The sequence below is a fragment of the Chamaea fasciata genome, unplaced genomic scaffold (genome assembly GCF_029207755.1).
Source record: "Chamaea fasciata isolate MVZ Bird 193981 ecotype frontalis unplaced genomic scaffold, bChaFas1.0.hap1 SCAF_2, whole genome shotgun sequence".
Lineage (NCBI taxonomy): Eukaryota > Metazoa > Chordata > Aves > Passeriformes > Sylviidae > Chamaea > Chamaea fasciata.
The window spans coordinates 95,403,557-95,416,787 of NW_027094087.1; the positions used below are offsets into that span (position 1 = coordinate 95,403,557).

Below are 13,231 nucleotides of genomic sequence, written 5' to 3' on the forward strand. Positions count from 1 at the left end.
ATATAAAACACTCAAATTCCAGATATAGGAGAGAGAAAGCATTCAGGTATTTGAATATGATTACTCACTATTAGTCCTGATGTCCTGAGTTGTGCTAAAATGAAGAGAAACCTTAGGACTTTTGAGGCGTATCTGACCCCAACGTGTTACTGCCTGCAGCTCTACATTGTAGTTGCTGTTGGGTTGGAGCCCCTCCAGGACCACATAATTTTGGGCCTATAATAGAATAAATATACAAAGCGGTAATAATATTGCTGAAACACAGGCCTTTATTAAAAGCAGGCTTGTTATCTTAGGCACACTACTTTTTTAAAGTTAGAAAACACATATATAAATTTCAGAGCAAAATTTCCTTTCTGTAAAAGATTCTTTAACTGGACTCCTTTTTTCTGTGTCATTTAAAAACTACTAACCTACATGATGCTTGCATAATTTTGGCAGTTTCTTGGCAATTGCAAATCTATTGTTTAGGCTAAACCTAAAGGGTTTTCTTCTATGCAACAAGGTCCTTCTCTTATGCCAAAATCATTTTAGCAAAAGGAATTTAAGCACTTTATTCCCCAGTTTCTGAGTAAGTAAAGCAATTGAAAACTTTTTTCTAGAGACAGCCAGTCTGAAGATAGTCAAAGTCCAACATTTCATACATTTTTCAATCCATTCTATTGGTTGCAACTCTTGAAAATAAAAAATTAAAAAACAAGCACCAACCAAAAATATCTTCTCATTGGAAGGAACACTTTTCCTGCGTAGAATGGAAAATAGAATAGAAAAAATACAGTTTCCAATGTCATGGAAGTGTATAAAATGGGGAAGCATCAGATAAGGTTTATCATTCTCCAGTCAAAAACCCATACATTATGGCAAGGTACTTGATATTGTAAGGAAGAGTCCAGCCTTCACAGTCTAAAATTTTATTTTGCTAGATTTAATTATAAAAAATATACTTCTAGTCCATATGCCATGTGGAAGATATTACTCCATGTTTTCATTAGAATTCCTTGTGCCTTTAAAGTTTGAGAGTCCAGAGAGAGTAAAAAAGATTATCATGTATCAAGGTAACCGTCCCACATTTAACACTTGGGATGTTAAAAAAAGGATTGCCAAAAATTATTTAGTATTAATATTTACTTGTTTAGTGCTGACATATTGACTACAACTTTTGATTAACAGTGTCAATATTGTAGTCAAACTAGTTCAATGTCTACCTGGAATGAATTCATATGAAAATCAGAATGAAATTGAGTTGGGCTACATCTAAAGGTAAAAACTGGACAAAAATAATCTTCAGGATTACATTAAGACTAACAATTAAGACTTTTCTACCTTTCCTTTTTTTTTGCTTTTTAAATGTTCATGCATTTGCCATTCTTTAGCCTAAGAGTTGCTACAATTTTCAAATGACCATTGGTTAGAAATAGCATCTGGAGTGTTCTGAATCTCCTAGCATTGCTGTGCAGTTTCAAGACATGCAGCAGAAGAAAAAGTACAAGTCAGGAGTAATATGATAGATACTGTAAGAGCCTGCCTTTTCTATAAAACACACCTTGTATTTCTCTATATTCAAGGTGAGAACTTGGTCTCAATTACTGTAATGTTCTAATGGACCTGTTTCAATATTATTTGTATGTAGGAAGACCCTATGGAAAGGTATTAAAGCTCTATTTAAAAGTTCTCTGGTGGTTTCTGATGTACAGACCTGCTTGTAGAGAGAAAGCTCCCTGTTATCTTTAGGCTGAAGCCTCTTTCCTGAAGGTTTTTCCAAATGTCAGGTTTCTTGAGGAACACAAACTTTTCTTTGTAGCACAGTCCAGCCCTACTTCTTTTTTGCGACAATTCTCGTTTTAAAGGACAATAAAGAACTAACCTCCTATTCTGTGCAAACTGACTTGCATGATTTCATCACCCAGCCTTCACTGCCTTTATTTCTGTCAGGGTTTGCTGACTGAGGGACAGAGGGGGAATTGTGACCCTCTGACTGTCACTCATCACAGTGCAATGGGCAGGCTGGAGCCAAAACACAGTGTTAACACAGACATGGGACCAAAATTCTCACTGTCAAAATCACTGAGAATCAAGTTATGCCAAACTGATTTCTGTTATTTCTATCTAATTATTTCTATTAATTGCTTTCAAACAATATGCAATATGCTTAAGGATATCATAACAAAAAGCTTTCCAATAAAGCAGTATTTAATACATTACTCAAGAAACTCACAGAGACTTGCTGCTAAGGAAATATTGCCAGATCTTTGACACAGTTTATATAAAGAGCATTGGGAGTGTTTTTCCCTCAGACCTATACTGACTATTTAACGATTGTTAACTGTTTGCTAATCGTTAACGATGTTAACAATTGTTGTGACTGTGTCACAAGTTTTACTTGTGTAATGAAAGAACAGTGTGACAAACAATGTCAGGCTTTTTAAACAAAATAAACACTTAAAGAAACGCTAATTGAATAAGCCTAAATTTAGAGGATTAACAGCATTTAACTTTTCATTCATCTTTCCTAAAAAATCTTATCATATTTACCTGTATTCTAGACCAGAAGTTTACTTCTCCCCTTGAGTTCAGTGTAAGAAAAGGATTGAGGTCAAAATTGTCTATGGGCTTTGTGATATTAAATATTAAGACCTCTACTTTACCAGGGGCTGAAATCATAGGAACTTATCACTCATTTTATGCTTACACTCTATTTTTTTGTCAAAGATAAACCATATTTCTGTCCCAGTTACTCATTTCTTTCTTACCCCATCGGTAATCTTCCTTCTCTTTTTTTTCGCTGGAATTACGTATTTGCTGTATGTCCAGCTCCAGAAGACTTTGTAGTGGTGCACTGGGATATCAGGCTCTTCTGGAAGATCCCAAGTAATCATTGCATTTACACTTCCATCATTATTTGCACTGATATTGGCAATCCTGATATTAGATGGAGCTGGTGGAGCGGATGGATCTAGAATTTAGAAAAAAATGAAAATATTCTCAGACAAAAATTACCTTCAGTAAGGTAAAGATTATCTTCACCTCAAGTATTTATGAGGCATTCACGAGCTGGATTAAACACTCTAAATATTGAGGAAAAATCAGGCAAAGACATCCCCTAACTGGTATGGCTTCTTAAAAATTCCAGAAATTCAAACTCTACTGAAATAAAAACTACAGATTACCACCTAGTTTGTCATTATTCTGCATTGTAGATAGCTGAGAAACATTACTGAAGCTTTATCAAAATCTACCAGACTATCAGTTTCTCTTCTGTCACTCACTACTTTAAATACACAGTGAGTGTAAAACACTCAGGTTCACTCTACAGTGAGTGTAAAACACTCAGGTCCTACAAGTGGCCTTGTAGAGTCACCACACAACTGGATGGCTGAAACATTAAATTTTTTTTGTTGCCAGATAATTCTCAGATGATGAAATTATGTTTTGACACATTGAATCCTTCTTCAAAATTCTAATATTGATATCCACCACCATGGGACATAAACATTTCCTTACAATAAATGTAATTAAAGCATAATGATATATTATGCCATGGTAGAAATCGATAGGGGGTTTTTTTAGAATGTCAAAAAGCAATTAGCTACCCCTTTGATTTATTTCACTATTCTGGTTCAATTCCTGAGCAATACCAACTGAGACAGTATTCCTTCAGTTGTCTTTGTGCTGACTCTAGAGTCAAGGACACATGACAGTCAGAGTTTGAATAAGATTCAACATTTAATCTTTTCCAATATTGAATTCAAGGTCCTCCTTGTGGACTCACTATATAATATCCTGGTCTCAAGTAATGTGAATCAATGAAGATTTTGCAACAAAGCTTCTGAAAGTCCAGTTTGCTGTTTACCAACTCCTACTTTTTAATCCCATTTTTTAATTTCTACCCTTTTTTAAATGTCTGTGGCAGCCAAAAATTGATGACAAAATACAAGGAAACTGCGAAACCAAAATTTACATAGAAATAAGTAGTGAGACTCAAAAAAAAAAAAAATTTAAAAGTACATCAGAAGAGTAAAGGAAATGCACAGTAATTAAGACACGTTACAAACTTACAGCCATATGAGATATCACTTATTTGCCAGAAATAAAACTGGAGGTGCGAGGAGGGGACATCAGACATTCATTTACTGTATGGTTCACCTGCATTATTTTATAATGGTAAATGAGCTGTTAAATAAACATTCCAGGCATACTTAATTCATCCGACAATCCCTATGACAAATGATCTTACTGAAAAAATCCATCATTTAGTTCATAAAAAAGACACATTCAGAATTAATAAAGACAGCATTCCCCTTTTAAAGATCAACAGATGTGAAATAATGACTTATTCCCGCTACTGAACAGGACTTTTGCTGAAATAACAATGGACACTCCTGTTTCCTCACACATTCCTTTTTAGTAAAATAGTAATGGATGTCCCTGTTTCCTCACACATATAATTCAACCTAACTTTTGGCCATAAAAGTTACAAAGCAGACTTAAGAATTCTGGAAATTTAACATAATTTTGAAATAGTAAGAATGTCTCACTTCTCTCTTGTGTTTTTTAATCCACCAGCAAGTCCGTTGTTTTCATTTTTTCTGGCTTTGGAGAAGCACTTCTGTTATGCTTATTTCCTTACCCGTGAGGTTGCCAACAACTCATCTTAAAGTATGCTAAACTATTTATTCCAGAATTTAAAAAAAAAAAAAAAAAAAAAAGCTAAATGGTTTGTACTATTTTCTCATACAATTTTTCATTTACTTCTATTATTTAATAAGTAGATATAAAATGTAATTTAGATAAATTAAATATAAACAGATTCATGATTCACACATCTAAGACATTTATTAAGCATTCATCTTCACTGATTTAAGATGTTAGGGGCTTTTTTATGTTATATGACATTATATTAGGGATATAAAACATTTATAACCTGAAGTGCAACATGATCATATTACTGTAGGTGAATTATTCAGGTTATCTCCCAGAAGTGCTATGCATCATGTATTATGTATGCAAAACATATGGGATAAAACTGAAGTGTTTCAGAGAATATATCTTCCCAAATGGTCAGACAAAAGCCAAAATGATTCAACCTATAAAACATGTTTGTCTTCATTCTGCGTCTACAAGAGATAGAGAGTCATTTAAAAAAAGATATAGAAGTTAAATTAAATAGCTCTTTTGAACAACGTGTATTACATGATTAAAATATTTCAAAGTTCTCTTCACCAATTTTTGTAGGTCTAAAAGAAAATGACCAAATTCGGATTCTTTCTTTTCAAATGTCTGTATTTCCATTCCAGCAAAAGAAAGCAGTAAGAAAGAACTATGTGTGTACTGAAACCAATAGATCAGTTCTTCTAAATTCTACAGCACCAGTGTATCACCCTGTACTTTTTATAATTGCAGTTTATTGAAAACATTACTTTATCAGTAGCATTTCTTCTATGCTTACTAGACACAGTCAGCAGACAAAACGCTGATCCATATTTGAAAGAAAATCTATTAGTGTTCATACTTTTCTGTCTGAAAATGCAAACATTGCATTAAAAATCATTGGGTAATTACAGCTAAAGATAGAAAGAATGTCTTCTTAGAGGGAATATACATGTGAAATAATACAGCAATAGCAGATTTTTTCCTGAGTGCCCTCTTTCTTCAAAGACTCTTTTGCAAGCCTCTCAAATGTCATCCACAAAAATGCCTTTGAACAAGAACAGGGGTGGTGGTAGAAGACAGAAAGGAGGAGATCTGCAGCTAACAGACATGAAAAGGTGAGACATTGCAATTAACACATTTTCATGAGAAAATCATACATCAGAGCTTTAGTAAAACTAGTAGAGAGATTAAGAAAATAATAAACTATAAAATATCACAGATAAACAAAACTTATCACAGTTTTGAATTTAATCAACTGAAAAAAGAATCCTGCCTGTTTGTATGGATACACCAGTAGAATATTTCGTGGATTTGGGATGTATTGCCTGAAATGTTAAAACACTCAGTGAGCATTTCATATCAGATTAGGATCCATTCCATATTAAGTATTTCAATATCATTATGAAATACTATAATTTATTCAACTATTTTGATATATTTCTGTGACACTCATCACTGTAACAAGTGACAGAATGATCATTTGGTAAGTTAAGAACCCAAGAATATTAATTGTTTCTTCATTTGAAATGATTTAGTTTCACCAGCAAAGCAGACAAGTGAGAAGGAATAGCAGGGTAAGATAACGTGATCTCTGTTAACAGGAAGAAAAACCAAACAAGCCAAACCCCACCTTCAAAGAAAGCACTCAAAAAAACTCCCTAGGCATCCCCCAAAAAAAAGGACCCAAAACAACAAAAAAACCTGTGACATGTTTACGAGCATGCTCCTCTACAATGTGTCCCAGTCAGTTACCACATAATAGACTGGTTGCCTTTTTTCTGCATTATTGAATGGAAAAGTCATGCTGCTACAAGGCGGTCTGTCATGCTTATGTCCATGTCGATATTAAAAGCACTCTACAACTTATGCTAAAATACTTCAAGGTCTAATAACTGGTACCAAATCATAAAGCTGACTACATAAGGTGTTTGTTAACCTAACTGTAAAGCTAAAGTGACGTTCTGCTGACTATAAAGCTAATAGCTATTCTACTGTTAGATTTCATATACCTGTGATCCCTTTGACTGACTGCCCACATGTATAATTCAGATACACAGATGTAAAATTATTGCAATGGAAACTGCTGCCAGCTTTTCAAATGCAAAGTACTGAAACTTTATAACAAGAATTTATCTGAGTGTTAAATCAAATTCTGCGGTGTGCAGAAAGAACAATGTAAGTTGCAGCTTTTCCTTTGCAGTTTATATGACAATGCAAATAAAATACAAGTCATTCTATATGTCCTAGAATTCGGCACTGACAGCTGTCCTCAACTCCAAAAAATTCTGGTCTCAGCAGCCTGACACGTAAATCGCATGTCACTGCTAGAAATGATAGCTTCATTAGGTCAAGGCTGAAGCTGCCGTTCCAGCACATGGGGTAAGTACTCCATTTGTCTGGATTGTGTTTGGCTTGAGTATACCCAAAGGACTTAAATTCCTGTCTTGCTGGCTACTCAGCCATCACAAGCAAAATTCTGACTCCAGTCCCCAAAAGGGAGGACTTCTTGCTGCAAATAAAGGAAAGAAAGAACGAAAACCCTCACATGATCACCATTTCAAAATTAACATCTTCCCACACTCATATTTGTGAACATAGTAATACTTCACATTTTTCAAAATTCTTTAAATCAATAGTATCTGGAAACACTTTTGCAAAACCTTAAAAAAACAGTATGTGCTAGCTATACAATAAATCACATCTTACACTGGTGCAGTGTATCCACTTTGTCTTTAAATGTGGCAACTGTAGTGAAAACAGTAAATGATTTGGAATAGGTGTCAGAGAGGGGAATAATGGCATTGGAATGAGAATTCTCATTCTGAGCAGTAAAAGTGAGAGCAAGTGTGATAATAATTTAAACTGCTTTATGGAGCGTTTTTCCTGACTTAAAATAGGTGTCCCATTGCTATCTTTCAAACACGAGACCTTCCAACTCTAAAAATCTGCTGAAGCTGCTCTACAGACAAGTTTCCAACCATTAAACAGTTCCACGGTGTAAGCAGGAGAACTGGCTCTGCCCGATGGAAATGGCACACATAAACCAGCTGTGCAACAGCATAAAAAAATCATTGGTCTCAAAGGAGCAACAGAAAGAATTTTATTGCCCTGAGTGGGTGTCTGTTCTGGTTTTTCTAACACTCAGTAATGTATGCATGAAATCACATCCAGCATGGTACTTATGTGCTGTGAAAACAATGTTGTCTGCTTCCTTTTGCTGGACAATCTATTCAGTGTATGCTGGCAACTGCCCTCATGGTGAAGATAAAAACCTCTAGCAGAGGTGGAAGGGTCAGATGGCTTGGGTTCATTGTGTTGATCGTCTTGTGTCTGGAAATGGCACAGTACCTACCTACAGACCAGTGAGATACTATATGATACAGAAATGCCTAACACTGAGTCCTAGAGTTAACTGAAGTCTCTGTCACTGAGAGTTAATTCTCATCACAAATTATAAAAAGCTAGGAAAAAAAATGAAGCAAATGCAACAAATTGAAAATTGTATTACTAGTGCCAAGCAGCTTCTGACCAGTTAGGTTAAGCTATCCAGTGCCTTCTTACTGGAAGAAAAACACAGGTAGTTTTCATCCAAGGAGACTAATTTATGGATTGTAGGAACAGTTCTCTCCTGCTTCCAGAAGAAAGGAAACAACTTGGAGAGAGCCAGTCTAAATATGAATAGAAGGATATTTGTATCTTCATGGATCAAAAATGTTGTGTCAGGTATTTAGTTACCTATATTTATTGCTGTTGTTGCAAATTGTTGCCACTCAATTAAAGATAAAAGGAAAGTACACAAAATTTAAAAACCCCGAAAAGAGAAGTGGAAACCGCTGCCAAAATAGCAGAAAATTTTGATCAATTTTAGCTGTATCAAAGTAAAAGTCCATGTGTACAGTCCCACTTATATGAAAGAATCCACTTTCTAGGTGTAGTATTCACTTAATTTTTCAGCCACTCCACCACAGACAAATAATCCAACCTGCGTTTCTTTTAATTTTGGAATCACATTTTGGCAAAACAAAGCATCATGTCATTCCCTGTGAAGGGTCATGTCAACCAAGTACATGCAAACCCTTAGTTTCCTTCATAAAAAAATAAATAAACAGCATTAAAAAAGGAGCTCTGCCTAAGCTTTGAATATTTCAAAAATTCTCAGCCATGTCATTTATTTGCTATTTACAAATTAATGCCAACAAACTAATGTTCATCCTAGATGAACACATGAGGCAGTGTAGAACAGCTAATAAACCTAATAAACCTCAAATGTTCATGGTATAGGAACATTCAAAGCTGCAGTAGATCAGACCTCAAAACACAACTAGATGAAGAATGGTGAGTTGAAATGCTTGATGAAATACTCTTGTTTTCCTGGTTTTGTCTTTTTCATGACTGAGAAATTAAATTAATTTGGAAAATGAGGATTTTTATTTAGTGATAAAAAAGTTAATGGAAATTACCTCAGAAGACTTAGCATCATTTTGAATAAAACAAAACCTTATTTTGATGTGTCTGCTTAGGGAGCATGTTTTATGCATTTTCAAAAACACAAAACAGTATAAAACAGTATTGTGGTAACCAGACAAAAATTCTCTCTCTGAGTAATTACAGCACGTTTTTGAATACTCCTCTCAACATCTTAAAATATTTAGTGACAGAGACTTTGTGGTGCCATACTTCTTCCTAGATTCAGATTAAATATCATATTTGTCCTCCTTTAAAGGGAAAAACAAACCCAAATAATTTTCTATTCATTATTACTTATGAGCAATTGGTAAAAGTTCAGTATCTTGCGTGAGAAACTGTCTTAGGAATTACTGTCATGTTTCCTGATCAAAGGGTTTATTTTTGAAGAAACCATCTGCTAAGTCTGACCAAGATAATAATCTTCTCTTGGTCTTGGCACAACAGGGTGAAGTGAAATACTGATGTGAATTTCTGTCCGCACTTCACACAAACGGAGCACAGAGAGGCAGCAAACTTCCAAAGGTGATGTGCCAAAATCCACTTTCCTTTTCCAAACTGGAGGTTAAATGTGCCTGTAGGAACACAGCAGGGGCCAGTAGATGCTGACACTCAAAAAAACAGGCACATCAGAGCAGCAGTTTCTTGCCTCTCTACCAGGCAGGGGCTGTCATTTCCCACTGAGCTCCAAAGTAGTAATTAAATGTTAGTGTTACACTATAACTTACTGCCTACCTGGGGACATCGAAGCTCAAAGACACCAACTGAGGCACCCCAGTATCATTCCCAGCAGTCTGCACCTAGCAGCCATCTTCATGTGAGTCACCTAGAGTGACTAAACATTTCATCTGGCAGCTTGACATCTTTATAACAACCACTGACAGTTCCACAGCCCCTAGAATGGCCAAATGAGCTGCCAGCATAGGCTGATTTGAGCTATGAAGCTGATAGCTAACTGAATTCCCTGCTGCTTGCCTGTCAATTCACAATCCTCTGCCAAGGGCTGGAGTTCAGATTTGGAAACAGTTATTTTGAGAGTTACAGAAGCCTTTTGAAGAATGCTGACTACATACTTGCTGCCATTATCAAAATTTTAGTTTATTAGGTAAGAGCATGAAGAGGTACTACTGACTCCCACTGCCCTTGTCACAAAGTGCTCTCCACCTCCACTAGACAACTGTGAGCAGTTCTCAAGGAGAGCAAGTGCTTCAGGGGTAGCTGCAGAGACCATAAAAGGACTCTGGTATTCATGTAATGATTTCAAAACCACAAGTTCCTGAAACCCAAATTACTGCCAGCTGGGAGACTATTCTGAAGAAATACCCCTGTGTGCTTATCCTGCTCTTACACTTTTATCCAGAAACCCACCTCTGGCTGGGGTCAGATTCTGGGCTAAAGAGACCTTCAGGATGACTTAACATGGGCATTCTTATATTCATTACCCAGGATGGTCTTTTGAGCATGGCTAGCAACTCAGTAGGGGACCAATTTGTTTGAAAGTTATACAAATCCTGCCTGAAAATGTCATGTTCAAGCCAAAACCTCAGTTCTACCATGATATACCTTTCTGTAATTGTAGTAATAGTTATTTCAAGCAGGATAGTTGGAAAATATTTACAAACTCAGTAGAGCAACTGTCAGTGATCTCAATTTAAAAGAAACTTAGTGCCAGATTCAGCAACAAACTGTTGCATCTGCTGATGCGCTGTTCAAGAAGAGTTTACTCTTCTCTACTTCTTAAACAGACTCTTCTGCTGAAGAGTTCTTACAGTAAACTCAACACAGCTTGAAGGAACTGTATTAGTTTATGTTTCTGAAATGGTACGCTACTGAAGTATCGTAAGTTCTTAAAATAATACTTCTATACATGAAAAGGTTTGTGGTCACACAAGTAATGGGACAGCCATGACAGCCAACCTTCCTACCACAAATATGGCTAGAGCACCAAAAAAGTTATTAAAGCTAACATAGTTATTCAGTAAGTGATCAAACCTTCCATACCAGCAGAAGTATTTATATGCCTCTATAAATGCAGCTCCAAAGAAGTTTTTTTTTTTTCTAGGACTGACTATGGCCAAACAGTAAGCTAAAAGCCAGCGCAGGAACCCAAAGATGGCACCTGCTTGTACTGCAAGATAATTCTGTCTGCAGAAAGGAGGAAATACATCCCTCAAAGTATCAGTGTAAAGGTTCTGTCACTACTAAAATAACAAGAAGTCTTTCTCTTAGAAACTGCTACTATTAGTAGAGCGAAGAGTACTGGATCTCATTCTTTGGCACTAAAGTCGACCAGCGTGGTCTGGATATGCCCAAATTATTGACTGCCTTTAAGAAAGGGTGACCACATCCAGATCATCTGTCTAATGGGAATAGTTTCTGGCCTGTGCTAACCCTTATGCTATGCCTAAGAGTCATTGGGGAAAATTCTTCTCCATGTTCGTCTAAAGCACACCAGGGAGAATGCCAGGAACCTCAGAGGATGGGAGAACGGCTTCTATCTCCTCCATCCCCCATGTACTATTTACTGGTACAGAAATAATTTTCAAAGTTATTTTATTACCCGAACATTTGCAAAACCAGAAATATCAACAAAAATTCCTACAATACTTTGTGGATCATCAGGCATGCCTTTCTAATGAACAGAAAAGCAGCATGTGCTACTTTTCATTTATGCTCTTTTTTATTCTTAAGCACTTACAATCAGTGCAAGCAAGGGGAAAGTTATATTAAGAGGGTCCAAAGTTCCATCAAAACAACGATACAATTATTTAGATACAGGCAACAAAATATTCCAATACTCTACTAAATATATGACAACAACATATTTCTCATAACTAAAAAGAAAAAAAAAATAAACCTCTCAGATTAACACACTGAAACCCAAGTTCTTTCATATTTCATGGTCAGGCCCATGTAGTTTGATATCAATCATATGAAAAATGTTTCAAAGGAGTTTTATTCATGGAGACCCTTACTGATAAAAGAATAATGACACTTCAACTTTTGTTTGCTGACTTCAAACAAACCTCACACCATTTCTAAAGTCAGTGGCAAAACTACTCAAAACCCACCTGTTACCAACCCTCTGCCACAAAAGCGGGCAGATCAGGCTGCGCTGCACGTGTGAGGAGAGGAGGGTGAGTGCCAGAGAACAGGAGGGAAAGCTCACCTCTGGAGGAGCGGAAGTGCTTGCTGGGTGCGGTGAAGCCCCTGGTCCCGTGCACATTCACGGCGGCCACGCGGAACTGGTACCACCGGCTGGCCCGGGTGTCTGGCAGCCGCACGCGCTCCTCTGTGGTCTGGTGGGGAAAACGGCACACTTAACCTGCTTGTTCTGACATGGTCATCTGTGCAACACCAGCCAGCCTGGCTGAGCACACACCAGCACCACAGGCTGTATGTAACCACCTCACCTGACTCCAGCCACCTCTCTGCGCTGCAAAGCATTTACAGCTGTGAACAAAATGACAGAACCATCCAATTTTACAGTGTATTGCAGGTCTCTTCAGGAAGAAAGTAGCCTTTAGAAAACAGGTGAAGTGTTAAATTCACAGAATTAGTTTTGCAGTTATCACAACCTTCACCAGTGTTTAGGGTCTCACTGTTCAGGTGTTGATGTTTCAGGGAACTCATTGCCCCAGGTGACAGGACTGATTTCTCCAATTTTCAATTTTCAGCGAATTAGCGGTCCAAAATAGCTCAGTGAAAACCAGTGCTGTGAGAACACACTTTTTCTAGCTCATAGGAAACACAAAACTCTCAGATAATGAATGTAAGCCTTCTTCACATCTTTGGCACTTATGTCAAAAAGACACTTACAGCCTTAACTCTTCCCTGAAGACCTTCCTCAGGTCATAGGAGCTGACCTCTTCTCCAACAACACCTACTGAGATTGCCAGTGTCATGAGTTCAATTTCCAAATCCTGTGGGGAGAACCACTGAAATATGACATAAGCATAGATACACTCTGAACCCTTTCAGTAAGAAGTGCTTTACATATTCTTATACTGAGCTCTGTTTTCTTCCATTTTTACCCCATTAAACTTTTGAAAAGCTATCTTTTACATTCTTTCTTTTTTTTTCCCTAAGGTACAAACACAGAACTGAACACAGCCTC

At 36.7% G+C, this 13,231-nt stretch overlaps 1 protein-coding gene across 1 annotated transcript in view; it reads right to left on the bottom strand.

The window, feature by feature from the left end:
* ANOS1 (anosmin 1) overlaps window positions 1–13,231 on the bottom strand; it is a 136,346-nt gene that overhangs the window by 35,659 nt on the left and 87,456 nt on the right. Inside the window, exons 6-8 of the mRNA XM_066176795.1 lie at window positions 12,284–12,413; window positions 2,751–2,953; window positions 69–216 (exon numbers count right to left, since the gene is read on the bottom strand). Of these exons, the coding sequence (XP_066032892.1) occupies window positions 69–216; window positions 2,751–2,953; window positions 12,284–12,413 (481 nt within the window). The remainder of the gene's footprint in view (window positions 1–68; window positions 217–2,750; window positions 2,954–12,283; window positions 12,414–13,231) is intronic.